Source organism: Manacus vitellinus, unplaced genomic scaffold (assembly GCF_001715985.3).
Source record: "Manacus vitellinus isolate BGI_N305 unplaced genomic scaffold, ASM171598v3 scaffold_81_pilon, whole genome shotgun sequence".
Lineage (NCBI taxonomy): Eukaryota > Metazoa > Chordata > Aves > Passeriformes > Pipridae > Manacus > Manacus vitellinus.
In genome coordinates this window covers 268,204-293,689 of record NW_021940822.1, presented here as the reverse complement: position 1 = coordinate 293,689, position 25,486 = coordinate 268,204, and the positions used below count along the sequence as shown (strand labels likewise).

General features: G+C 48.6%; 1 protein-coding gene across 3 annotated transcripts in view; it reads right to left on the bottom strand.

Annotated features, from left to right (window-relative positions):
* SLC8A1 (solute carrier family 8 member A1) overlaps positions 1-24,386 on the bottom strand; it is a 112,632-nt gene extending 88,246 nt beyond the window's left edge. For all 3 annotated transcript variants that reach the window (XM_029964867.1, XM_029964866.1, XM_029964868.1), the window contains exons 1-2: positions 24,332-24,386; positions 12,191-14,020 (exon numbers count right to left, since the gene is read on the bottom strand). In XM_029964867.1, coding sequence (XP_029820727.1) covers positions 12,191-14,013 — 1,823 coding nt within the window. In that variant the 5' untranslated portion in view covers positions 14,014-14,020; positions 24,332-24,386. The remainder of the gene's footprint in view (positions 1-12,190; positions 14,021-24,331) is intronic.
* Between the last annotated feature and the right edge of the window lie 1,100 nt (positions 24,387-25,486).

Below are 25,486 nucleotides of genomic sequence, written 5' to 3'. Positions count from 1 at the left end.
CTTCGCAGTGGGCAGCTCCAGTGAACCCACAGGTGCCCTGCTTGGCTCCCACCACACACCACACTCACTGTCAGACAAGATTCCCTCACGGGGTCGACCCCAGGTTTCCTGTAGCAGAGTCCTGGACGTCTGGATCAAGTAATTTAATCGTGGAGCAGGGACACCATAACAACTTGAGCTGGTGCCTCCAGGGTCAATGAAGGAACCCCTTGGCTTTTGTACCCTTACAGTCTGCGTGCCTCTTCCTCTCATGCTCTTTATACTCCTTACATGTGCCTCTTGGTCCAACGGTGATATTTGGTCTTGGGTCTTCTCACTGTTTATATGGGTTCTCTCAGACTCTCTGGGTGACTGGCAACCCCCTGGCCAGCGCTGAAGGTCCCAGTGCCCTTTGTCAGGCAACAGGTCGGCACCAGTTTATGGCCCCTTGCCTGAGGTTCCAGCCAACTTACCCCACCTGCAGCTCGCACCTTTTGCTAGGTGTGTTCCTGAACAAGGACAGGACACAAGGATGCAGGAAAAGGAACCCTAGCATTTCACTTGTGCTTTTTGAAGTTACTGCCTTCAGAGGGTAGAAGCCCTCTGGCACTTTATATTTACAAATTAAAACAGAGACCACTTCCTTTGGCACCCAAGGCTGAACTAAAAGCCTTCCTTAAGGCTTTGAAGTTGCTGAGGAAGAGGAATTTTGGAAAACTTCAGGCTGGTTCTGCAGTTCTACTCTGCCAAATTATATGAATCCATCCAAGCTTTTGGATGTTTTGCATTAATGCCCAGCAGCAGCTATGGGATAAAAGCTACTGCTGCAGTCCACAAAGCTTGCTATCTCGGCTGCAACAGTGCAATAGGGAATGTTAAAACATAAGGCAGGCACTTTACAGGGAAACCAAATGGCCCTCCTGGATTGAAGAGGACAGGTGAAAGGATCAGAAGTCAGGGACTATGTACATGAAGCAGCAAAGGAGCTGGGAGAGGAAGTAGCTGCTTTAAAGCCTAGAGGGAACTTGAAGGAAAAAAACCCAAGGTAACTTTGCAGGATTTGTGGAGCATAGGGGAACATCAGCATGGTCCTCCCTGGAGATACCAGGACACTCCTAGCTGGTAGGCACAGGGGCAGGAGGTTTTGCTCCTGTGTGTTGGGAGAAAAGGGCACAAAGATTGTTTATCTTTCTCAGACTAAGTATTTACAACCCTCTCCAACCTTCCCAACGTTATTAGGATAGCCTCTCCTTGCATGGGTGTCTGCAATGGTCTTGCTCAGCTACATGTAAGAGCAGAGCAATCTCCCTTTCAGTTCCAAAGATTTGGGTTCCCATTACCTGCTCTGAGAGAGGGAGGACATCACACAGGCATGAGGAGACAGTGGGCCAAGGGAATTTTCCTAGCTCTTCTCTTTAGGTGTGTTTCGCAGGTAAAGTTTGGTAAGCACAGCTCCTAGCCCACTGCTACCTTCAGATCTGTTCATTAGCACCTTTCTGAGGGCTTTCCAAGACTGCCAGTTCTCAAGGGGCTGAGATACGGTGTTTTAATTGTATATAATTAAATACTACTCCCTTATCTAGATTTCAAAGTTTACTGTTGGGGCTTTGGTACCAATGCTCTCTTCCCTCTAATTAGCTTCCTTAATCTGTGCAGCCTTGCTTCTTCCCCCAGGGGGACAGGGCTCTCCTGAAGGGAAGCTTGGTTTGCATCTAATTATTAGCAAAGGACACGGACAGCAGGCAAGCAGTGGCCCTATCCCAGATATCCCTTGTGAGCAAAGAGCCCAGAGTGAGTGGCCACAGGGAACCTGTGAAGGTCTTTCTGCTCCATTTGTAGGTTGCTTTGCATGCCATCCCATCACATGTTTGTGGCAGAAGACCATGCAGGATGGGTGCCACCTGACTGAAGTGCAACTCTCATGATGGACACTTTTGCTTCGCTAGCACATAACAACAGAAGAGGAAGAGTTGCCAAGACCTCATCTGACCCAACGTGTCCTGAAAGAGACATTACATCTGGTATCATTTTGGGCAACGTCTTCTAAGCTGTTCCCTGCTGTCAACAGAGGTCACCCACTCCTGCAAGCTCCTTCTGAGTGGACCCTCCTGTACTACGAGGAAATTTTCCTGCTGACTAATCTGAATTGCTTCTGCTGCTTCCTCAAGACCCTGAAGACACAGAGAATGTCTTATTGCCCTTTACCAAGCTCAAGGCTTATATCTTCCCTATACCTCTCCCTAAATTAAACAGCACCAGTTGTTGTAGTTTCTCACCTTGGGTCACGTTTCTCAGATCACCAGTCATTTTATGTGCTTTCCATTGGACTCTTAACCTCTTCAGTGTTCAGATTGCTCAGAGCTGGACACAGCTGAGCAGAGAGCACAAGGATGGCTACCCCCCACTTGAATATCTTCAAGATGACATCTGTCTTATTCATTGCAAGAGCATGATGTTGTGAGCTCAGATTTGGCTGCCAGGTCATAACAGCGCCCCCTCAACTTGGTTGTTCCCCTCCCACTTGAATTTGTGCATAAGACTATTCTTGCACAAACACTTTACAGTGTCTTCTCTTCAAACTAATTCACGGCCCATCTCTGTAAATCCCCATCTGACCTTTCATAAACACTTCCAACCTCTATACGCTTTCTATCTGCAAGTTAAAACACCAGTTTTCTCTTTCCCATGCCCAACAAGCTCTGTTCCAGGACACAAACCTACTGAACACCTTTTCACCCCTATCCAATGACACATTTCTCTTTCCAGACAGGTTAGATCCCATCACCCCAGTGGCCCATTTAGCCAGGTCTTCCTTATGACAGTACTGAACTAGGCAACATTACAAGCCCTTCTGAAGCTCAGTGATATGATGACACTGCTTCTCCCTTACCCAAAAGACTAGCATAAAAGGAAATTAGGTTGGCTTGATAAGACTTGTTCTTGACAAATATATGCTGGCTGTTATTCATCTCCTTGTTATCTTTGAGGTACTTACAAATAATGTGTTGATTTATTCTAGGCTCATTTAGGTACAAAAACAGACCTAATCTAGCTGAGCTGCTTTTGAAGGCAGCTTCTGAGCTTGCTTGCACGTCACCTATTGCCTATGAAACCTTCCAGAGGGACTGCTAAGAGTCCCTCATGCATTCCCCTCATAACGTGAGGCTAGATTTCAGTATGCCTTCTGGGTCTGGGGACAGGCAGATTCCATCATCTTTTTCCTACACCTGCAGGCCTCATCAACACAAACATCCACTGCTTCTCAGTAGAATCTGTTGTTGAGCTACCTTCCCCTTCTCTGTCTGCATTGCTAAGGCATGAATGTCCAGAATATCTCCTTCCCATCTAATTCTTGTCCGGTTCATGCTCAGACTGATTCTGACCCAACACTCCCACGCTGCTCTGTTACAATCCTCCCTACTAAACTGACCCATTTTCAGGTTTCTGTATGATTTTTCCTGAGTTCCAGGTCACTGGAGAGCTCCTGAGTCAGGTAAATCTCCTGCTATGCTTCCCTCCCTTTCCCCTGTGGTAGGATGATTTGTGCCCGGGGCATTAATACTGACTTTGTTTACATTATTTTTACCCTATGCAGGGGCGATATCTTATTCCCCTAGGTTCTGTCACATACCCAGGCTAAGCTGAGGAGGAAGATAAATTTCCATAACCAAACCTAAAGTGTGAATGGAAATCTACTGCACCAAGCAAACACTTGGTTCCTGTGCAGACTCTGGTGCCAGGTAAAACCTGCTCCCTACCTGCTTGAGCCAAAGTAACAAGTTTTGTCTCAGATCAAGGCTCCTCTTCTCAATGAAACCAGGGTGTCTCTCCCCTGCTCACTGCAGCTCGATTCATTCCAGACTCCCTGCAGAACTGAGTTTTTTTCTGCCTTATATGCTGTGACAGGGCTGTGAATTTGTGTGAGAGCTGTGCAGCGTGAGGACAGCAGAGCTGGGCTGCACAATGGTATTGCTGAGAGGGAAGGGAGGGCTGTGGCCGAGGGCGCACAGCTCCTCGGAGCACAATGTCCACAGTGTCCAGACAGGCGTGTTGCTTGCCCTTATCTAAAGGCATGCCAGGATAAGTCATCTGTCACAACACTGGTGAGAGCAGTGCTCAGGATGCATGAAGGTTTTGGGGCAGAAGATGGCAGAACCACGGCCACATGACCTGCACAGAAATGGGGGGGTGCAAGCGCCAGGGGGAAGGGCAGGGATGCCTGCACATATTGAGGAGCTGAGAGCCTGCCTGGGAAGTTTGAGGGGCTGATGAGTGTGCTAATAGATCAATCGAAATTGTTAGTGAAGATTCAACATATAACTATTTTGTTCTTTAGGATGATGTTTACTGATAAATTAAAACACGAACACGCAGGCACATCTCAAAATGAGTTTCTTACTAGGAAGCAAGCAACCGAGTTGAGAGCAAAAGAGCTCAGAGCAAATCAATCCTTTTTTGTGCATTTGTTTTCTTCTGGACCCAATAAAAAAACTTCATGTCCTTCTTATGTCCCAGCCAGTGAGACAACAGCTTTGCCACCTGGTGACAGTGCATCTGGCCCTTGGGACAAGGGTCTCCGCAGGGCGTACTGGTCTTGTGGTTGAATTAGAGCCATATTGCATGACCCCAAAATAGCACAGTGTGTGACTAGTGCACACCAGTGTTTTAACAGGAGCAAATAACCAGAGGAATCACTCAAGCCCTCCAACCTGCAAAGAAGCTTGCTGACAAGAATGCCATAAAACTTCAACCACCTCTAAAAAAAACCCCACAGGTAGTATCTCTGCACTGAATTCCACTCAGTTGGTCCCCACCCCTGTTTTCAGCCACCTGAGAGATCTGCACTCTGAGGACCTTCCCCTGGACAGGACTTTGCTCTGATGGGGCAGGCATATGCCATCAGTTCCATCTTTCTCCTTCCAGCACCCAATTCACAGGGATCCAGCCATACCCCCATCTTTGTTGCTGCTTTGTTTCCCATTGCCAGACACATTTTATTGTTACTTTGATTGTGTAGGAAGGAGTCCAGACATTATGGAAATGGAGCCATATAGGGACTGGATGGAGGAGGCCCATGCTGGTTACCCTCTCACACAGCAGTGGGAATATTTTCTCTCTTACACTGAGATATTTTTAAAACGGAGAATGCCGTTATTATTTGTTGTCACCCAGGATCCAGCATTGCCATTCTTGGAAACCAGCACAAAGCCTCAAATGTCATTGTCAGAAACTTCATTAGTATAGTTTTTGATATCTCCCAAGATGTCCTCAGGCTAAATGGCATTTATGACTTGGAGAGGGCTGACCTTAACTCCAGCCATGCCCGAGACTGCAAAAAAGAGAACACACCCAGTAGTACCAGCACAGCGAGGCCGTGCACCCAGCATTGCAAACACCGTGGCTGTGAAAGACTGTTAATCAACGCTCCTCATCTGAGAGTACTGAAGAAACACAGGTGGTTTGGCAAGACCAGACTGTGAAGGTTAAGCTAAAACTGTTATCCTATGGTGCTGGAGAACGGGGAAAGGAGCAGAGAGAAGGCATAGGATAGGTGACTTTTCCCTTGCATGGCAGTGATGTGCATGTCCTTGCTAGTTAACACATGATTTTGTCCCTGGTGTGAGCAATGCCAGTAGAGACATATACAAGCCAGATCCAGGCATGGAAAACTGTGCATCGCCTCTGGTAGGCCTGCCTGACAAGGGCAGAGCAACATCACATCCCCCCGTCAGCAGAGAGCTGCCTGATCGTGCTCTATCTGCCTGCAGCATGTGGGATGATGCCTCTGGGCTCAGCCTCTCCCTCTGAGGAGGGTCTGCTTCTGACTCAGTCAGTTGTCTGGCAGGTCCAGCTTCTCTCTGTTTGGCTTTGGATAACAGCAGATGTTTCTCTGCCCATCTGCTTGGATGCCGTCTGTGGTCAGCTGTCTGCTTTTTGTTCTGTCACTCTCATTTTAAGCCCACAAATTCAGCCCCGCTGCTGCAAGAATACCGAGTGCCATCCACTGAGTTCAAACCTGAGGGCAAACTCACAGAGGAAAGAAGTCTATTCCCAAGCCAGATGCATAACTTGAGCTGCACTTGCATCAGGGTCCCGTGTACTAATGAATTACCTCTCCCTGTTCAAGGTTTTGCCACAGCAATGGATCCCATGTGCACAGGAGGGAGAGGGGGGAATGACGGCTCTGTTGACAAAACCTGAATATCACTGCTGGTGCCAATGCTGCTGCCAGCAGTGCTCAAGCACACGCCAGGGAAAGAAGGGTCTGCAAAGGGGGACAGGACTTCTCCTATCCCCCATTCTTGTCTCCCCAGCACGGAGCTGTGCAGCAGTGCTTTGCTCCAAGAAAACTTTCCCATGCCAACAGGCTTTGCTAGGGTTGTTGTTTTAATTTTTAAAACAAGCCTAGATCCTGCGTTTTAGAAATTACTACAATGCATTTAATAGGTAGCCTTTTCATAAAGGAGCACAGCGGATGTGTACACAGGCCCTGATGAAGCTAATAACTACCTCTCAATGGCTTTCAGGGAGTTATTACATATTTAAGATCCAAGCTCCCTTAATCAACCACAGAGATGCAGCTGGCAGCAGTAAATTGCCAACAACAGTTCATTACAAATAAGGAAACATTGGTTTTTCAAGGACAAAAACTGTGTCAGTTGTTCAGCGAGAGCTAACCACTCTTGTCCTCACCCTTCTCCCCCGCCTCATTCACCCCCAGTGATGTACTGGCACAACTTGCATCATCCAGTGACACAACTCTGCTGCCTAAGCCCCTCCACAGGACACATCACCAAATCAAGTTCCTAGATTTCCTGACTTATTTGGGCAAACAGCACAGTCTGCAGCATCCCATGCTCACCCTCCCCAAGCACACCACAGGCAGGACTTTTCCTACCACACCATCATGACATGCGACAGGAGCAGACCCACTGGCTCTTGCTCCAGGGAGCAGAGGACCAGACCAAGCCATGAGACGCTTGGAGACACAGCTGCTGTCTTGGGCACAGCACAGCGGGAAGGTCTGTTAACAACACGTGTTCACACCTCATTTCCTTGATGCCTCCTAACAGAACTGTGTGGGGTTGTCCACGCAGTTTAAGAGATATGCCCATGGCTGGGAGATATTAAGTCATGTTCAGGAAAGACTAAACATTGTTTGAATTAAGAGGAGAAAAAGAAAAGACAGCCCTGTTATAGCTGCATCTTCCCTTCTTAAGAAGGAACAACCAACTTTTGGCCTTCAGGAACCAAAGCAACGATTCATTTCAGACCCAGTGAATTTTCCTCCTCAAAACTCCCCTGGAAGGGGAAACAGGCCCCCATGCCATGCCCCAGCGTGGAGCAACACACCTAATCAGACCCCTGCTGTGGGCCACAGCCAGGGCCACCTTCCATAAGCTGGACTTCTACTGGGTGGACCAGGAGCACTGGGTGCTCCTGCCAAAGATTCAAGCTCTAGATCCAGGTGGCCATATTTGTACTGTCTGCAAATCCCACTGTGACAGGCAAGACTTCCAGTGGTGAGGGGAAAACACTCTCTAAACCCCAAGCTGGGCTCTGGAAGTAGGCCAAGTAAGAGTTTAATCCTTGTTTGCTCTCTTTTGATATCTCACACTGTGCTGCCAGATATTAACCCTATGCAAGTTGGGGCTGTTCAGTGAGGGGATGCACATTGGTCCAGCCAAACTAAGTGGGACCACAGAGAGCAGGAGAATGTGCCCAACAACGAAACCTTCAAAGGGGAATGTTTGTTTGCTTCCCCTTCAGCCTGGTTTACAGCTGTGTCTCTGCCACAGCAGAAGACACCCTGCTCTTCAACTGTATCCTACTGCAAGGCTGCCCATGCTGAAGGCTTTATTTTTTTTTTTTCTCTGAAGCTGCAGGCTGTAGGTGCAAAACTGACATAGAGGGGTCCCAGGGCTGAGTCAGGATATTGCTTTTGCTGTTTCTTTAGAAATACCTCACCCAACTTCTTTTGGAAAAGAAAAGGGGTACTTAAAAAAGCAGTACCACTTGGTTCCCCTCCTGCCACAATCTACATTTACTAACATTGATGTTTTTAAAGGGCTCTTGGGAGCTATGTGATTTCTGGGGACACTTTCCCTAAAAAAATCAGAGGATTTAGCTGGTGTTTTTTTCTCTCTTAGGATTCAACTCCTAGATTTATGCTTCCAGAGAAATACCGAAGCTGACTTGGGCAAGTCAGATTCAGTGGGCATCTCTGTCACTTCCTAAACCTGCAGCAGACATCTCTTATAAAAACAGCTAAACTGTATACTACGAACCGTGAGATAATTTGACATAAGATTTTCCAAGCATTTATAGGTGTGAATGCATTGGTGAAATACAAGTTTGATTGGTTGTCCACATAACTGTATGTGCCATCTTCCTCACTGACATTAATGCAGTAAAAACTTTTCTTTTAGGGTGGTGTGTGCAGACATCTGGAACGCAGATTGTAACAGATCTCTAGTTATCTCTGAATGTTACCTCTAAAAAAATTACAATTTTTTGAATACAAAAGAACACACTGTTTCCATATAGCTTTGCAGTCACCTCTGGAAGAGGTACCCCTCCTGATGCTCCAAGATAGAAAGGAGAAGAACTGATGAGATATCAGCTGAGAGGAGTGCTTCCTTCTCTAATATAGGAAACTGGACTTCTTTTGAATTATTTACCATTCAGTCAGGAGATAAAAATAGCCTGGCTAGATGAACCAGGGACCTCTTCTATGATCACAATAGCTGTAGTAGGCGAGTGGACAGGAAGAGCCTACAACTACACATCTCCATGTTCTCATCAAGAAAGCTTTAGTTGTTAATGGAGACGCAAGACAAGGCTGGAATCACCTTGTTGAGGATGGTCCCAGAGGGAAGGCTCTCTCTTACACTTTAAATCATAGTACCTTGTCCTACAGCAATGTCTCAGAGCCCCAGGGACCAGTGCAGCACCACAGAGACTGACCTTGCTGAACCCCAGTCAAAAATCTTAAGCTTTCCCACACAGTTTGCAACAATTTCTCATGAAAACACAGGTAACCCCTTTGCAAAATGCATTTAAATGCTGTTTCTTTCACTTGGTAATATGCATCCACTGAACACACAAGCTGTGTTTCAGGAACAAGGAGCAGAAAAGCATCACTCCAAGAGGCATAGCTGGGATAAAATGTTCCACAGGAGAACCAGCATCTTCTCCACTACATATCTTTTTTGGTAGCCTCAGAAAGAGATGTTTGTTTAAACGAATGAAGTAGCATGGCTTCGGCAGTTAAACAGCTATTTTGTGTACTCTGGGAAGGGGGACATCAACACACTGCCAAATGGGAAAGTCTCTCTGGACACTGCAAACAAACAACAAATTACGTAATTAGGCTTTTTTGGAACTAGAGGAAGGTCTCCAGAAGATCAGGGTCCTTCCAGCGCTTTCTAATTTTACTGGGACTTACCAGCAAGCCAGCCTTCTAATAATAAAGGCTTGCGAATGCTTTTCTTTTATCTTCGTGTCTCCCGGTACTGCCCTACCTTTGTTATTAGTGCCCCAGAAAAACACATCTTACTCAATTTTACCGAGCTGATTGATACAGACCTGAATGGCAGAGCTGAAGAGGCACTAAAGACCTTTAGAAAGGGCAGCAAAGACATCTCTTGGCCACCAGAGCATGGGAAAACCTGAAATTTTAGAACTCTGTTGAATCCAATGTGCTAGGGAATTGCACCACTCTACGTAACTGTGATTTAGCTAAAGCACGGCACTATCAAGCAATGACAGAGTAAACAGGCTGTAGCTCTATAATCCACATATTGTGCTAGCATATCTTCTTTATTACCATTGGAGCAAATTCTTCCAAGGGAGGATGCCTGTAAGCAGCAGCTCAGTGTCAGGACCACTCAGCCTCTGTGCTGCAGGGCTGCCCTAAATTTGTGCCCAAGCAAACATGGGCCTGCAGGAAATCTTCTGCAAGTCAGATTGTACCATCCAACACCTGAACATGGACTGTAGCACCTAAGTTTTAGACTAGTATCTACTGCCTTTCAGATACAGATTGGAATATGTACTATGAGTTTCATTCTGTGCATGTCCTCTCCCACCTGAATGCAGAAAGTCAATACCTGGCCCTGTAGTCACCATCTTCTTATGCACCATTCCCCAAGCATCTGTACCACACTGTGAACTCCTAAAATGGTGCTTCCTATGTATCGTCCCTCCCTGTGATTACAGGGAGAGACAGTTCAAAGGCAATAGAGATATGATGGCATCTGCACAGAAAAAACCACACTGAAGTTTCTAAGAAAGCTGTTTTCCCCTGTTTTGTGCCTGCAGTGCACATTCTGACAGCCAGTAAAAAGAGGAAGGAGGAGGCTTGCTGCCCTGGTGAGGGCACACCAGCACACCCCAGGAGGCCAGGCAGCAGACCCAACAGGATGTGGTCAGCTCATTTCCAGCACACCCCTTGGTTACTGCCCTGTTGGCAAAAGTCAGCAGTGGATAGTGTAGTGGAGGGAAAGCCACCACCAGAGGCAGTAGGCACAGCAGTGCCAGGGAGAAGGCATCACCCACCATCTCACTGCACAACACCACATCACAGACTGAGCACCAACAGACAGCACGGACACGGGTCTTGGATGAAGGACAGCACAGAGATCCTAACCAGAGTGGTGGCTACAAGATAAGGGGGAGTCCCAGCCCCTCTGAGCACAGTTGCAGAGCCTGTGTGTTTGGTCTGCCATGTAAACATGTCACATCCCATGGGAACTGAGAACAAATGTCAAAATCTAACTACTAGTAACCCAGTTTTGCTAGTGCTGAGTGACCTGGATAAAAACTAAAGAGCCTTTGGGAGATATCCTTATAGCCTAGTTCATTGCATCTCTGCAGATAACTCCCTGCTTCTCCCCAAATTGGAAAAAATATAATCAAATAACTGCATTCTGCTTACTACAGTTATCATTCAGGAACCAAGAAGTATGTGCTCTTGACCCTTGTGTGAGCAACATGCATGTTCTGGCCTCCAGATTGCTGGAACTCTGAACTTCTTGCTCAGTTTTTCCTGAGAAGTCAAAATGCCAACTGGTATAAATCCTTTTTTCTCCCTCTTACTTTAAGAAGTTTTATGAAGAAGTTTTATTCTCCCTCTGCACACACAGCAGATACAGGTAACAGACAGAACACAAAGACCGCTCTTGGCACTCGTCATGGGTTCGTCTCAGCTCCCAAGAGACCAGTGGTATAATACATAACAGTCAAGCCAACAGTTAGCTCTTCTCCAACACAGCAGTGCCCTTTATCAGTGACTGCTTTAAGTTCTATGCAGTGGTTTTGTGCTACAGAGATAAGTCCCTGTTGGCAGGGATTGATCTGCAAACACAAGACTTTACTGTAGGAACAGCCTCAGGCTGGAATAACAGGACTCCCAATGCCTGCTCCTCCCAGAACACCAGCTGGGCAAGGAAATGTCTTCATGACACACCAAAGGATAGATGTTTTCTACCACGATTTATTCTCCAAATAATGTAATAAGGCTACAGCACTACTAATTTTTTCACCATCCACAGAGCAACACTTTGGAGTAGCCTCCAACAGCTTTCAGCCTCTTTTTCACTTTCAAGCAGCCAAATGTGGTTGCAGTTGCATCCTAACCATGTGACTTCCCTACATGACAACATTTTTTCAAGACATGTATTGGACAATGACCTAGGCCTACAGCCTTTAGAAGAGGAGGAGGTAAAGTGACCTTCAACAAAGCCCTGAGCAGTAGAACAGACTGTGGCCCAGTCCCGGATGGGACTGACATGACCCTCAACAGGAAAGAGGAAGTAGGTACCACAGTTCATATGTTCAGTTTAAGCCCTTTGCAAGACAGGTTCTTGTGACCGGGTGGTCACAGGTATCTTGGTTTTGTTCTCTGCTCCACTGCAGAGCTGAGGCTATAGAGCTCTGCTCCAGCACGTGGGTACGGTGCAGGAGGTTGGGCTCCCACATCAGTTCCACCTCCCTGGTGCTGAATGCTGGAGTGCCCATGACCAGGCACTCTCCGGCCTGTTAGCAAGGCAGGAACGCAGCATTTCAGGTTCCCCAAAGCACATATGGCCATTCATGGTTTACTGCAATATGCTGGCACCCAAACACCTCTAGTGCAGCTCTGGGAGCCAAGTGCATTTTACTTCTGGACAAACAGAGACTGTAGGGAATAAGTAAAGCCTTCACTTACACTATCTCATCGTTCTGGAACTCCAGCTCCCCACAGGTGTCTTCAAAGTCCTCTCCTCCACCTTTGGCTGAGCCTTCAATGGTTTTGTAGGGCACAATAACATTTCCTCGTGCACCAGAGGTTCGCAACACTTTCACTTCCATGGTTCCTACACTTTCACTGATGTGAGTTACTGGCTCCTCAAAGGTGAAGATACCAGCGTGGTCATCGTCAAAAATGGTGACAGTGGCAGTAGATGGTGATCCCAAGCAGGCAAGTGTTGAGACACGACTGGCCTCAAGAACGCCCTCATCCGAGGGCTCAGTGCTCACACGGACGTTGCTGAGATGTACCAGGAAGTTCTCATCCTCCTCAAATATGTCATCATCGATTATGCCAACACGGATTTCCTTCTGGGTCTCTCCAGGTTTGAAGACCACTGTCCCTTCAGTGAACTCGTAGTCGGAGCCGGCATTAGCCGTCCCGTCCTCTGTCCGGAAGTCAACGTACACTGTGTTAGTCAAGTCACCTCCCCGGCGAATGATGGTCAGGGCCACAGTGCCACAGTTCTCCAAACACTGGTAGGTACCCTGCTCAAAATAGAGCTTGCTGATGGGATCATTTTCCGTCACCTCACTGTTGACCTCGTGCATGCTGACGGCTTTGCGGGCCTGGTCTGCAGCATGTCTCTTCAAGATGTTGCCAGCTCCGGTCATGAGCCGAGTGGCCTGGATGCGGTAAAAGGCCCTGCTCTTCTGTTGCTGGCTCAGGACCTGGTAGTTGGCCAACTCAATAAGCTGTTCGATTTCCTTGTCTGGGTGCTTTTGTTTCAGCTCCTTCAGGATCCGAGCCATTTCCCTTCTGGCTTCCTCATCATCCTGGTCTTTCTCATCCACTTCCAACACCAGTGTCCCATCCAAAAAGTTCTCCACATGAGAATTAGCAACCTTTCCGTCCATCTCGATATCAGCTTTGGAGGAGGGCCGGTCACCCTCATGCTCTATGATCATACCTCTCTGCTTGCCAGCTCGGTATTTCTTGTAGACGTACTTGTAAAACAAAAGCCTCCTGTCAGCTATCCAGGCAAACACCACACAGATGGGGAAGAAGAAGAAGGTGAGCAAGCCTTCCCAAACCTCCACAATCCCAGGTGAAGACACAGATAAAATAATGTAAAGCCAAGTATAGGCAAAGATGCTCCAGGCCGCCGTAACAAAAAACACTCGCAAGTGCTTGATCTTCCTTATCTCTCCATCTGGAACCACGTACACACATATCGCAATGATGACAAACATGTTAAAGGCAGCACTTCCCACAATCGTGCTTGGCCCCAGGTCCCCTGCTGTGAAGCCATGGCCGCACACTTCGATGACGGACAGGAGGATCTCGGGGGCGGACGAGCCCAAGGCCATCAGTGTGAGATTGGAAACGGTCTCATTCCAGATCCTCACAGTGGTTTTGCTGGTCTCACCATTGGGCTTCTTGATGGTTATTTCTCGCTCTTGGGATGTAATGACTTCGATGGAGGACATGAAGCGGTCAGCTATGATAGACACTCCCAGGAACATGTACACCATCGCTACAAAATACACTGTTGCCCGAGCGATTTTGTCACCAAATGAGGGGTCTTGGGGTTCCCATATTGGTAAAATCACACCCTTTTTGCAGATGTACGAGCCAGCACACTCCTCGGTGTCATTCCCTGGCAGTTCACTGGGGCTCTCCGCATGTATGCCATCTGCATGGCAGAGCAACACCAGCACAAGGAGCTGAAAGCTCACTGGGAAGGTGGGTGGGCGAGTTACTCGTGACATGGCCACTTCTTCCGAACAGATCCCAGACATCCTCAACCTTCAGAGACAAAAGGAAAGATGCATTAAGTGAGGCCAACCAGAGATAACAGATTTTCCTCTCCAGTCTCTTTATTTCTCATTTTTCCCAAACATATAATCAAGTTATCCTGTTACTCAAGAAGACCCATTGAATGAGCCCATTTTGTTATGATTACTGATGTTTTTCATGTAGAAATTATCTAGTTCAGTCATCTGAACAAGGGTGGATTCAGATGCTACCATCGGGATAACACCTACCCCCTTTAGCTACTATGATGTTTCTTTCTCTTTGCTGAAAGCCTATTTGTTCAACTGCATTTTCTTGTTCCTCATCTAATTAAAGTCCATCATTCTGCTTCACAGCTGGTAGAAGTGTTTCCCATTTCAAAATTACTGTGCATTCTCTCACTGGAATTCAGGGTAAGAGCAGAAGAGGACAGAGAATCTACTATCCCCTCATCATGTTTAAAAAATATTTTTATACTTGCCATTTTAAATCACAGTAATCCATGTATTTCACAGCCTTTTCTTGCTCACAGTCCTCCTAAACATCTACTCCACATCAGAAATCTGCACAAAGTGAGCTCTCAAGCCCTGGCAAAACCTTATTCTTAACAGTAACTTGGTCATAAGGTGCACCAGAAGGGCAGTCTGTAATTAATGATTTTGGAGCCATTCCTTCCACAGCGCATCACTTTGCACCTTCCCAAAACTGGAAAGAGCCCCATATGCATGGAAGCCTGGCTCTCTTGGCATGCTTCGAGAGGAAACATGTCCCTGTGCTCTTTTCCCACTAGGTCAGCTTTGACGGCTTCCCCTTCAAGGGCCTTTCTCACTCCATTTACAACATCAGTCATCAGGCATGACAGCTGTACTTGCCCTTGTCCTGCCTCAGGATTTTCCAGCAATGTAGAGGAGCTGTTAAAGAGGTTTGCAGTTAGTTAACAGTGCATAAACCGACAGAACAGATGCCTTTAAGTACAAAGAGATGCTTAGTGCAAAAACCTGAGCATGCTCAGTGTTACATTCTCAATTTTACTAGCCAATAAAAGCCAGATCCCTAGTTATTAAAGCTATATTTTCTCCTCAAGGAGAGCCTTTGCTATACTATGCTTCTCCTGTCCAAGTTAATTTAATCACACAGTGCTTAAAATGTTTCTATGAAGAGAGGAAAATGAGTACATCGATATCCTGACTTTGCTGGGAAATACAAAAAGCTGAACTGGTTTTGCTCATAAAAAACTCACACTCCTGAAAGGAAAAAAAAATGTTCAGCCATGAAAGGTTTTAACTTCTAAGAGAAAGATCTCATTTCCAGGCCCATATCAGAGATGGGACACAAGCAAGAGACAGTCAATGCCTCCTCAAGTACAGTCTTCGCAGCGCCTGGCAGGTCTCACTCTACCATTTGCCATCTGCCTGGTCTCCAGCAAAAACACACCAGGTCTGACAGCTCACAGCTGCATGCACTGGGAGACACAGACCAACCCATTCACACTAAAGGTGGCACCCAGTGACAGCATCCCAGCTGTCATCCGGGCCCAGTCATAGTGATTGGGACCCAAATGGGATGGCTAAGAATACCTTCCCTCTTCCTTCTGAAAGAGGTCTTGTTTCACAGCACAGCTGGGGCTCAGGCTGCCTCTCCAGCCACAGAACAGGCTACACATGCTGCATTGCTGACTGCAATAGTACAGGCAGGCATTCCTGAGGAGAAGTATTTACCCTCCTAAACAGGAACACACCAACACCTCCTTGAAGAAAAGCACCTGGTCGACCACCACCCATCTCCTTCTCCCCCATGACAAATCGCCCCTCCTTGTTAGGGCAGGGGCATATTATGCAGAGACAAGGCTGTGCACAAGTGAACACCTGACTGGAGGAAGCAATAGGTAGCATCCTGCACCCATGTTATGGGGTCTACTCCCAAAGAAACAGTGTAATGATGGATCAAAGCCCTCTCCTCTGTTTGCTTTTATTTATGGATATTGTAGTAGGATTATTGGTCTGGAAGAATAATACTGAGAATTTATCAAGGCAGTTTCATATAAACGACATTTTCTCACCAGGAACTGTTGGTCTGCCTCCAACCCCCGCTCCACAGCTTTGTAATTAAGAAAAGAAAAAGATACATAGTGGAGGAAATGAGCAAGTCAGAGAGCTGGGTGATAAGAACAGATAAGATGAACAAGAAAAAGCAAATCTCTTGTAGGAAGATAGATTTAAAAGAAAGTTGTTTGTGTTGGAAATCCTGCTAATGCTACAAAAAAAGTTCTTACTGCTGGATTCAGAAGCCCTGAACATTGTACCCCTAATCACAGCCCCTTGGTGCCTTCCACTTTCCCAAATGCAAACTGTAGCCACTGCTTACAAAAGTGAAGTAAAAAAAATGAAAACATGATGTTTGTAAAGAAGAGTACCTTGTTGCAGGCCGTTCAGCAGATAGCTAAGTTGAAACAGATGTGCATTCATGGTCATTGAAGTTTAGCTGAAGCATCAATTAGTCACCCAACATCTGTACTCCTGTGTTTCACACTGCTCCAAACCAAATCACAGAGACATTTGATAAAGGGGCTGTCAAAACACAGGCTGACTTGGTACCTACTCTGTTTATCCCAGATAGCTCGTAAGTGTAGTTTTGCTTCCTTTTTAAATATGTAGGCTTAAAAAAATTCATTGTGGGCATATGATATTACTCAGCTGCATGGTTCTTCACCCTCTCCTTCTAAAGGCTAGTAGTTTCTTCAAAAAACTCAAGAACATCCACCTGCCCTTGTTCAGTTAATATTTCTCCCTGTGGCAAGTCATATCCCTGCACATGTACAATTATTCAGAGCAATCAGGCATTGTGAAATCCCCTTGGCAAGAAGAGAAAACAGATGGTTCTAGAAAAAATATTATGCTTTGGGTCACTGATTTAGGTCATAGGAGAGTCCCATCACACTTTGGACCAAGTCTACAATCTCAAAAGGATTTGGGCACTGGAAGTCTCATGCAGAAAAAAAGACATGCATGAAATCAAATTAATAAGTAATTTGAACTTTATTTGCCATGTTCTTCCCTTTTAAACATTCTAATACAAGCTGGTTTGGGGTTTGTTTTTTTCTATTTGGTTGGTGATTTTAAATCAAGTCCCATATTATGTTAAACAGGAGGAAAAAAGGCCTAGAGGTTTGCATCTGAGCAGTCCATCTTTCTGGCATTTTCAACCAGCATGTCACATACAAACAATATTTTTCCCTCAGATGGCAGAAGGTAAAAAATGTGGAACTTTTTTGGAGATCTCAGAGGGACAAGAAATGGCCGGAGCTTTGGAAGAGAAACCCATTGGCCGCATCAACGTGCCTTCTTTGAGCAGCAGGAGCGTCGCCCAGCTCTCTGCTGTACTTTCTCCAGCATTTTGTGGTGTGGTCATCAAACAAGACTGACATACTATCACCAGCTTTCCTACTTAAACCAATTCACAGTGAGACTCAGGAATTAGGGAGGGCTAGAAAATGCTTGTCCACAACATGCTAGTTACACACATGCAACCAGAGCCTGACACTCAAAATATCTCTGAGAAGCAGCTGCTATTAAATCATCATAATTTCTTTATTTGTACGATCCAAAATAAACAGCTTGGTCCCCCAGAGATCCTCTTACTCTGCATTTGCCTAGGGTCTCAGCCCATGGTCATCACACCGCTGTAGGAATATTCCCAGACAAATCATTTACATTATTCTACAATGAGAAGCAAGGCTACTAGAAGAACAGCCCTTCCTCCAAACCCAACTTTGTTAGCTTTTCATTAAGGTGTCTCAATTGCATTTCCCATCCTGGCCATCAACAATAAAAGCAAGTGCGGGTGCTGATGCTGGCAGCCCTGGCAAACCCTGCCTGCAGTGGTGCTCGTGGCCTTGGAGGCACTACCCCAAAGCCTCTGGGATCAGATGGATCATGGCTGCACTGGGCAGAGACACAGGCTGCTCTGGAGCTCAGCACTGACCATACATGTGTGGTGAAAAATCCCAAACTACCGTCCTGGGCCAGCACAGCCCTGCCCATAGGCACTGCCTGATGCTCAGGGACAGCACCCAGAGCCCTTTTTACCACTGCAGGAGTGGAACTGCCTTGGGGCTGCTGGAGAGCTTTAAGGGAAAGCTAGAGCTAGCCAGGAGAGATAGAGCCCAACCTGGGCTCTCCTGAAGTTGCAGCTGAGCCCCTTCCCTTTTGCAACAAGCTCCCCAAGGGTGCCAGCAGGCCACTTTGCACAGTCAGGGAGAAAAGCCCATGAGAGCATGGCAAGCTCAGTTTAGATGTAGCTCCCGGCCAAGGGACGTTGGTCCAGCCTTTATTCCAACCTTGGTGTTGCGAAACACCAGGAGGGCAGTTGTTGTTTACAGCAGGGCTAGGAGGGTCGCAGAGATACTTGCCTCCCTGCATGACAAGGGAGCTCCAGGTTTTACAAATTGGTAGGAGAGAGCTCACATTGCCAGCTCATGCTCCTGCCCCCCAGCTCAGGAGCTGCCAGATAGGGAGGAAACAGCCTTTTAGACTCTGCTCTGACAGCTTTGCTCCTTCAAGCCGGCTTGTCGCTGCATGCAAAGTGAGTCTGAAAGCTGCTCTGCATTTAAACAAAGCGCAGCTTTTGCTTTGCTGCAGCCCCCCAAAAGTCCCATCTCCATTGGGGCATTTCAGCCTTAAAATATCCACCTCAAGACCCTTCCTGTTATTTTCCTACACCTTTGTATCACACACAGGTCTATGACCATCTGCAACACAGTGGAAGCACTGTTATTTTTAAAAAGTACTGAAAAAACACTGCTAATCTAGACACTTTAATTACAGAAGGATTGGGCAAGGAAGAAAATGGCCTAGGCTCACAAGGAATGAGTGGCCACACAAAGAGAGACTGAGAGACTTTCCATGGAGAAATTTTTTCCCAGCATTCAATAGAAAACCTGTACAGAGCAGCTATAACACAGCAGTGTTCGCACCATTACAGCCACTGCCGATGCTACCCAACAGTGCCTACCCCACTGTGACATCAGCTTCATAATAAACATCACTACTGTGGATTTACTGGCAGCTTGTATGGAAGAAGGTGTCCTCACACCTGTGTCACTGGTGTACAGAAGGCTGGAGCAGCACCCTCTCCCCACAGGGTGCCTGGTCACTTGCTGGGGGCCAGCAGAAAGTTTGCTGTTCACATAGTGGCTGCTTTTCAGCATGATGTGGGAACACAACCAGGAGCATGTTGCAGCACTATAGAGACTCCCAGACAGCCCTTCCACATCCCATAGTCAGAGACAGAGAAGACCTTTTCCTAGCGAGAGTGCACTGCTGCAGAGATAGAGAAGGCAGCTCAAACCATCCTTTGCTGGGGCAGGAGAAAGACAGTCTCCCTTCAGCCAGAGAGGCCAAAAACTGACGAAGAAGCAGCTAGTAGTTACTGCAAGGCACAGACAGCCTGTAAGCTAAAGAAAGACAGCATCAAAGCAAGTTAGCTGCTCACTTTCCTGCCACTGTCCCTGGGTAAAAGACATCAAGCCCCAAAAAGGCAGGCTCTCCTGGCCAACAGGTGTTCCCCTCCCTGCCATGCCCTATGCTCCTAACCCATGGCCAGACCTGACATCTCCAAGTCGCAGGACCCCTTTCCCAGATTCTCTTGCAGCAGACCAGCACTTAAAGAGTCTACTGCAAGCAATAACCAGAATTCCCAGGAGAAAGCACTGCATACCTTGCCTCCACACATGGGACTTACACCCACTGCCCATCTCCGGAGGGCTAGTAAACCCCTCCTCTCCTGCTGGCCCTTCCTGGCCCTGCTGAAGCCTGTACACTGTGCCTCATTGAAAGTAGCAATCTGCTTTAAAGCAGGCATCTTGGGCAAAGCCTGTACTAAGACAAGACATGACTGTAGGAAAGAAAAACTCCATCAAATAAATTGTATGGTCTCTGATCATCAATCAGCAAATCAGGCAAGAGCCCAGGTCCAGCTTCCTACAGCCAAGGGACACAAAACGGATGCCAACAGTCCTGAAAGGAGGTATGGGGTACTTGGAGATTTGTCAAGGCAGCCACAGGCTCTGCTGGCTTCACTACTGATCTTGATGATGACCCCATGGCACAGCTTCGGTAAAACTTAGCTCCTGACAGCTGTGAGATTTAGCCATCAAGGCAGGAAAAAGACCCTACCCCCACACTGGCTGTACATCCAGGTCCACGGAGGAGGAAAGCTGCTAAGTCCAAATACTCTGTTGCCACTCAGGGCTGCACAGCGTGACGGCACTTTAAACACAGCTTGGAAAACCCTTGGCTCACTTCCCTGCTCCAGCTCTGCCTGGCTCCTGCTCCCTTCCACCCAGCTCTGCCACTCCAAAACAGGCACAGCCTGTTGGCATCCCCTGCCCATGACCCTCCAGATCTCCACATCAGGAAAATGATTTCCAGGCCATCAGCATCCTGATTGCATCAGTACAAAAAACATCAAAACCTTTCCAAATATAGTCAGAGGCACAAGCCCTCCATGGATCCGATCAAGTAAAATACACATCAGGCCACCCTGTTTTCTGTAAAGGACATTAAAAAGTAAGAATAATTATCAGTCTGCAACTGATTTTTCCAAGTATCCTATCTCTTCAATGAAGCATCCAATCTCCTCCCACAATGTCCCCAGCAACTTTCCAAAATAAACAGATAAACAGAGAAAACAAAACATCCAGAACATTGGATGAATTTGGGGGCAGCTTGCAGAGAATGAGCTTGGAAGTGTGTTAGGGAGATTACAGTCTTGCTTTTCACTCGCAGAGACCAAGTGTCAAATTGTCCCTTTCCCCCATGACTCAAGATCTCAGCAATGAATACACCAGAAAATAAGAAGCAAGGGAGAAATATACTACATTTCTCTAGGGTTGTGGGGTTTTTGTTGTTGTTTGTTTGTTTGTTTAAACATCTCCCTTCCTACTTGCTGCTGTCTCCAGACCATTTCTCTATCCCCACCACCTGCCTTTGGTCTCTTCTTTATCAAGCAGCATCAGGCTCTTCCCTATGATTCCTCCTCGGTTGTGAATGCCTTCCTCTCTGCCCGTGGATCTCCCTTGCTGATTTAAGCACAGTGGAGTCTGCCTGGTCTCCACCAGCCGGCTTTGAGGCTGCCTTGCCAACAGACTCCCTGTGCGATCCCAGGGCAGCCCTTTATCTCCCTGTGCTCCGTGTCTCCCTATGTAAAATGGGAAGAGCATCTCCTGAGAGTGCTGGGAGAATAAAACACTGCTAATAAGCCTGAGGCTCCTGAGTAGCCTGGGAAGGAAGTATCTGCCCAGAAGTGCCCCAAAGGGACCAGAAGGGAGGAATTAACAGGTTTGTTGCTTTCTTCTATGCCTGTGTCCATTCCTACCTCTGTGACTATTTTTGCATTGGGTTTGTAGCTGTGTGTGGGTCCTCTGTGCAGCAGGATGCTCTCCTAGGCTCTGCAGGAACAGAAAGCTTCAAGGGAGCAGAGACAAATCCCCAGCCCCAGCTCCCTGCGACCCTCTAGGGATGAAGAGCTGGGAGGCATCCATGGGAATGTGTTGACCTGTGATTCGGACATGATACTAGACAGAAGCTGGGCAGGTTAGTCTGGGCAAAGGCTCACCCTGGCATGCTTCATCCACCAGCTTCGTGACTGGCCCTGGCTGGGGAAGGGTGGTAGCACCTCCCAGCAGAGTCACCGTCCATAGGCACAGCTCTGGCACGGTTGACTCTAGAGGGAGCTGAATGCTAGCGCCGAGCAGACGCCCAGCTTTTAGACCCCCAGATCTCAGAAAAGGGAATCTAAGCCCAGGTGTGTGCCAGGCCTTTGTTACCCACTTCTCCCTTCTCCTCAGATTCCCCCTCCTTCTCTGTCTCCCCAGGAGCTCTTTGTAGCACCAAATCTCACTTCTATTTGTAGCCAGGTTTCCTTAGGAAGCCGGGCATATGAAATCACAGTTTCCACGTCTGTCTGTCTGTTCACATCGCTCCCCCCTCTTTCCAATTTCAGCTAAAATCATCAGAGGGACAGAGATAGCAGAAAAAGCCAAGTTCCTACAAGCTTCCTGAAAATAGCTGGAGAGATACCACTTATGTCCTCTGCAAGGGAAAGACTGGTCAGTGGGCTCAGCCCATACTGTATGCCAAGAGTCTCAACAGCACAGCACCCTGAGCACCCTGCAGCAGACCCAGGTGGAGCCCAGATTTGCACAGCTGTGGGCACCAGTGTCCGTGAGCTGGGAGCACATGCAGATTACAGCACGTAGAGTTGAACAGGGGTCCAGGTTCTTCCCTGTACCAGTCACAAGGAGAGCCATAGACATGTGTTGTCTATGACCAACCTGTTGGTTGGCTGTCCAGTGATGCTTCTGTCTTGGGGGTCACTGGGCTTTATTCCAGGTTCTAAGTTTCTTTGGGATGCTGGAGAACAACAGGTTTACCCTGGTAAGCCATGACAGTATCCCCTGAAAACCACAGCAGAAAACCAAATTCTGTCCTAGATGCAATGCCAGAAAATTGCAACTCTGAAAGCCCTGAGCAGATCTGGACACTACAAAAGGCAGAGAAGCAGCTGTGCCTATATAACATCATTTAAGGTGATGTAGAGACTCCCAGGAGCAAGGACATAAGCCAAAGTTTGTGCCACGTCATGTACAGCAGTACCAGGAGAGAAAACCTGGTACTTAAACAGGTGAAGCCTGTTTAAGTCTTGGGAGCAATTCACAGCCAATAGATCACAAAAACCTTAGTGAAAGTGGGGGGAGAGAGAAGAAAGCAAAGTTTCATCACCTTAAAACTGTGCTACTTGGTGTTGGCATTCAGAGATGCTCGACATAAAGAGTATGTCCAACCTCCTCAGGTATCTTGAATGAAAACCCTGGTATAGAGGAAGCTTTGGCCAACGTGGCTTCCCAACACTGACTTAGGAGTTGTTTACGTCTCCAGAGAAACAGAGCTGGTGGGGTGTAAGAGGAGTCAGAAAATGCATCAGCTTTCCTGGGGAGTTGGTGGGGGGGGTTCATGCCTTGGCTGGCAGGTTATGGCTCTAGAAATGTTAGATTATTTCCCTATTTGGACTAAATGTCTGTGTTGAACAAGGGGCAAAGCTGCTATTGAAGAATCATTCGTAAGGAAAGGGGAGAAAGAAACATTTCATAGGTGCTCCCAAGGGACTACAAATGCCTTTCTTTGGTGATACCCACTTCCCCAGCCAAAGCCATATAGAACAGCTCTTTTTTTCCTGGATGCCACCATCACATCAACATGCAAGTGTCCCAGCTTCCCTTTTCTAAATAAAAGTGCATCTCTCCTTTTTGTGGTAGTGACAAAAAGCACATGAATACCCAGGCAAGTGTCAGGAGAGCACTCAAAGAATCCCAGCCCCTCTCAGCCTTCATTTCCATTACCTGACTCGCAAATTTCCAACATCTGGGACTGGAGGAACATCTTCCTGTAAAGCGCAAGCAAAGAGGTCCCCTTCAATCACACACTTGCACCCACATGCCTGTGACCTTGTGGTTTTACTACAGCTTTCATTTTCAGACTCCAATTCTCCCTAGTGCTTGCTGCATTTCTGTAACATTTTGGCAGTTTGCTTTCGCCTTGGAGACAGAGCAGAGTGCGGAGTTGTTTTGCATGGTTCGGTGGGGAGGGAAGCAACAAGGCTGCGAATAAAGAATTAAACTCAAGATGACGGAAGAGCCCCAGCCATGCTTCCACCTAGACAAAGCCTACGTGATGAGCGCTGCTTAATACTAGCCCTTAATAACACATGATGCTCGAGATGAAAATGGAAATTTCAGCGTGGCTGCAGGTGCCTCCGACCACTCACCTCAGGAACCGCCTCAAGGCAGGAAAAGCAGCCCTGCCTGGAGGCACGCACAGCCCCGGCCAGGCGGAGGCACCGCACCCCGCCGCGCACGGGGGGATGCGCCCGAAAGCCCCCCGGGGAAGGGGATTTGCTCCGGCCCCCTGCCCGACCCCACCTGCCCAACAATGCCCGGCTCTTGGGGTAGGGGGAAGGCAACACCGCGCCGCAGCCGCGCCTCCCGTCGCGACATGTCGCGATTGGCCGGCGGGGGAGGGGGGCGAGCCCCATCGCCTGCCTAAAGGTGCCGTGGCTGGGTTGTAAAATACATTCTCTGGTGGTGTGTGGATGTGTGAGCATCCTACCCCGCCTCCCATCGGCTCCCACACGGCTCCGGGTCTCCCTCCCGCCCCCCCCAGCCTCCCCCGGCACTCCGACGCCGGTGTAGAAAGCAGTGTCCAGGCGCCGGGGGACCCGCCGCGCTGGGCAGGGCCGGGGGCGAGGGCCGGTCGGTCTCGGTCCTACCTGGCGGGGGGCAGGAGCGGCGCGTCGCCGGGCCGGATCAGCAGCGGCGGGGGCATCGCGGCGGGGCGGGCGGCGGGAGCCCCGTGCGCTGCTGAGCGCGCGGCGGCGGGCGGAAGGAGAGAGGAGGAGGGAGGAGGGAGGAAAGGAGGAAGAAGGGAGGGAGGGATGGAGGGATGGATGGAGGGGCGCGCGCGCACACACACACTAACACACACACACACGCGCGCAGCGCCCCGGGGATGCGCTCAGCCGGCCCGCCCCGCAGGCAGCCTCCCCTCCCTCCGCATCCCTCCGCCGCGATGCGCGGGCAGGGAAAGACCTCCCTCCTCCGCGGTAGCAGCTTCAGCCCTCCTCCTCGTCCCCCTGCTGCTGGAAATATTTCCCGATTTCCTCCTCGGATCGAGGGACTTTGAAAGGCAGGGCTGGCTGCGGACCCACCCCCAGCAGCCCTGCCCTCCCTGCTTGGGGCAGTTCCCCAGCCCTGCCCTGCCTGCCCCCAGCCCTGCCCCTCCTGACCGGGACAGTTCCCATCCATGCCCTGCCTGACTCCAGCCCAGCCCACCCTGACCGGTCAGGTCCTGCCCGCTGTGGCTCGTCGCATCTCCCCGGCCGCCCTGCAGCCTGCCAGGGCGATCCCGAACCCATTTTCACTCTGCAGGAAGGAGCGAACCCTGGGAGAGATGGCGACAAGAGAAACACGTGTGTGTGTGCAAGGAGTGCCTTGCTGTGCCTGTCCCCGTGCCCCACAATGTTGCCCATGGTCCCTGTGGGGAGGCAGGAGGCCAGGGGACCTGGACTGGGACTCACTTCCCTATCACATCCTCAGAGTTGAGGTGTTTGCAGAGGACAGTGGGGGACATGGGGTGATAGGCAAGGAGCATGTGGGTCAGCTAGGACCTTCCTGGGAACTGCCCTCACATCTGGCAGTTTAGTCAGCCCTTAAACCCACAGACCCTCCTGTCCCCACAGAAGGGTCACCAGCATTGGAGAGGTCCTGCAGGAAGGCAGCAGCCTGGCAGAGAAGGACTTGCTGCACCTCAGGCTGGCCCAAGTGTCCTTCCTGTGGGCAATTCCCCTTTTACCATGCCTGAATGACTCCTCCACCCTTCGCTGGCTCCAGCAAGGAGCAGATGAACCCGTTGTCCCGCCCTCCAG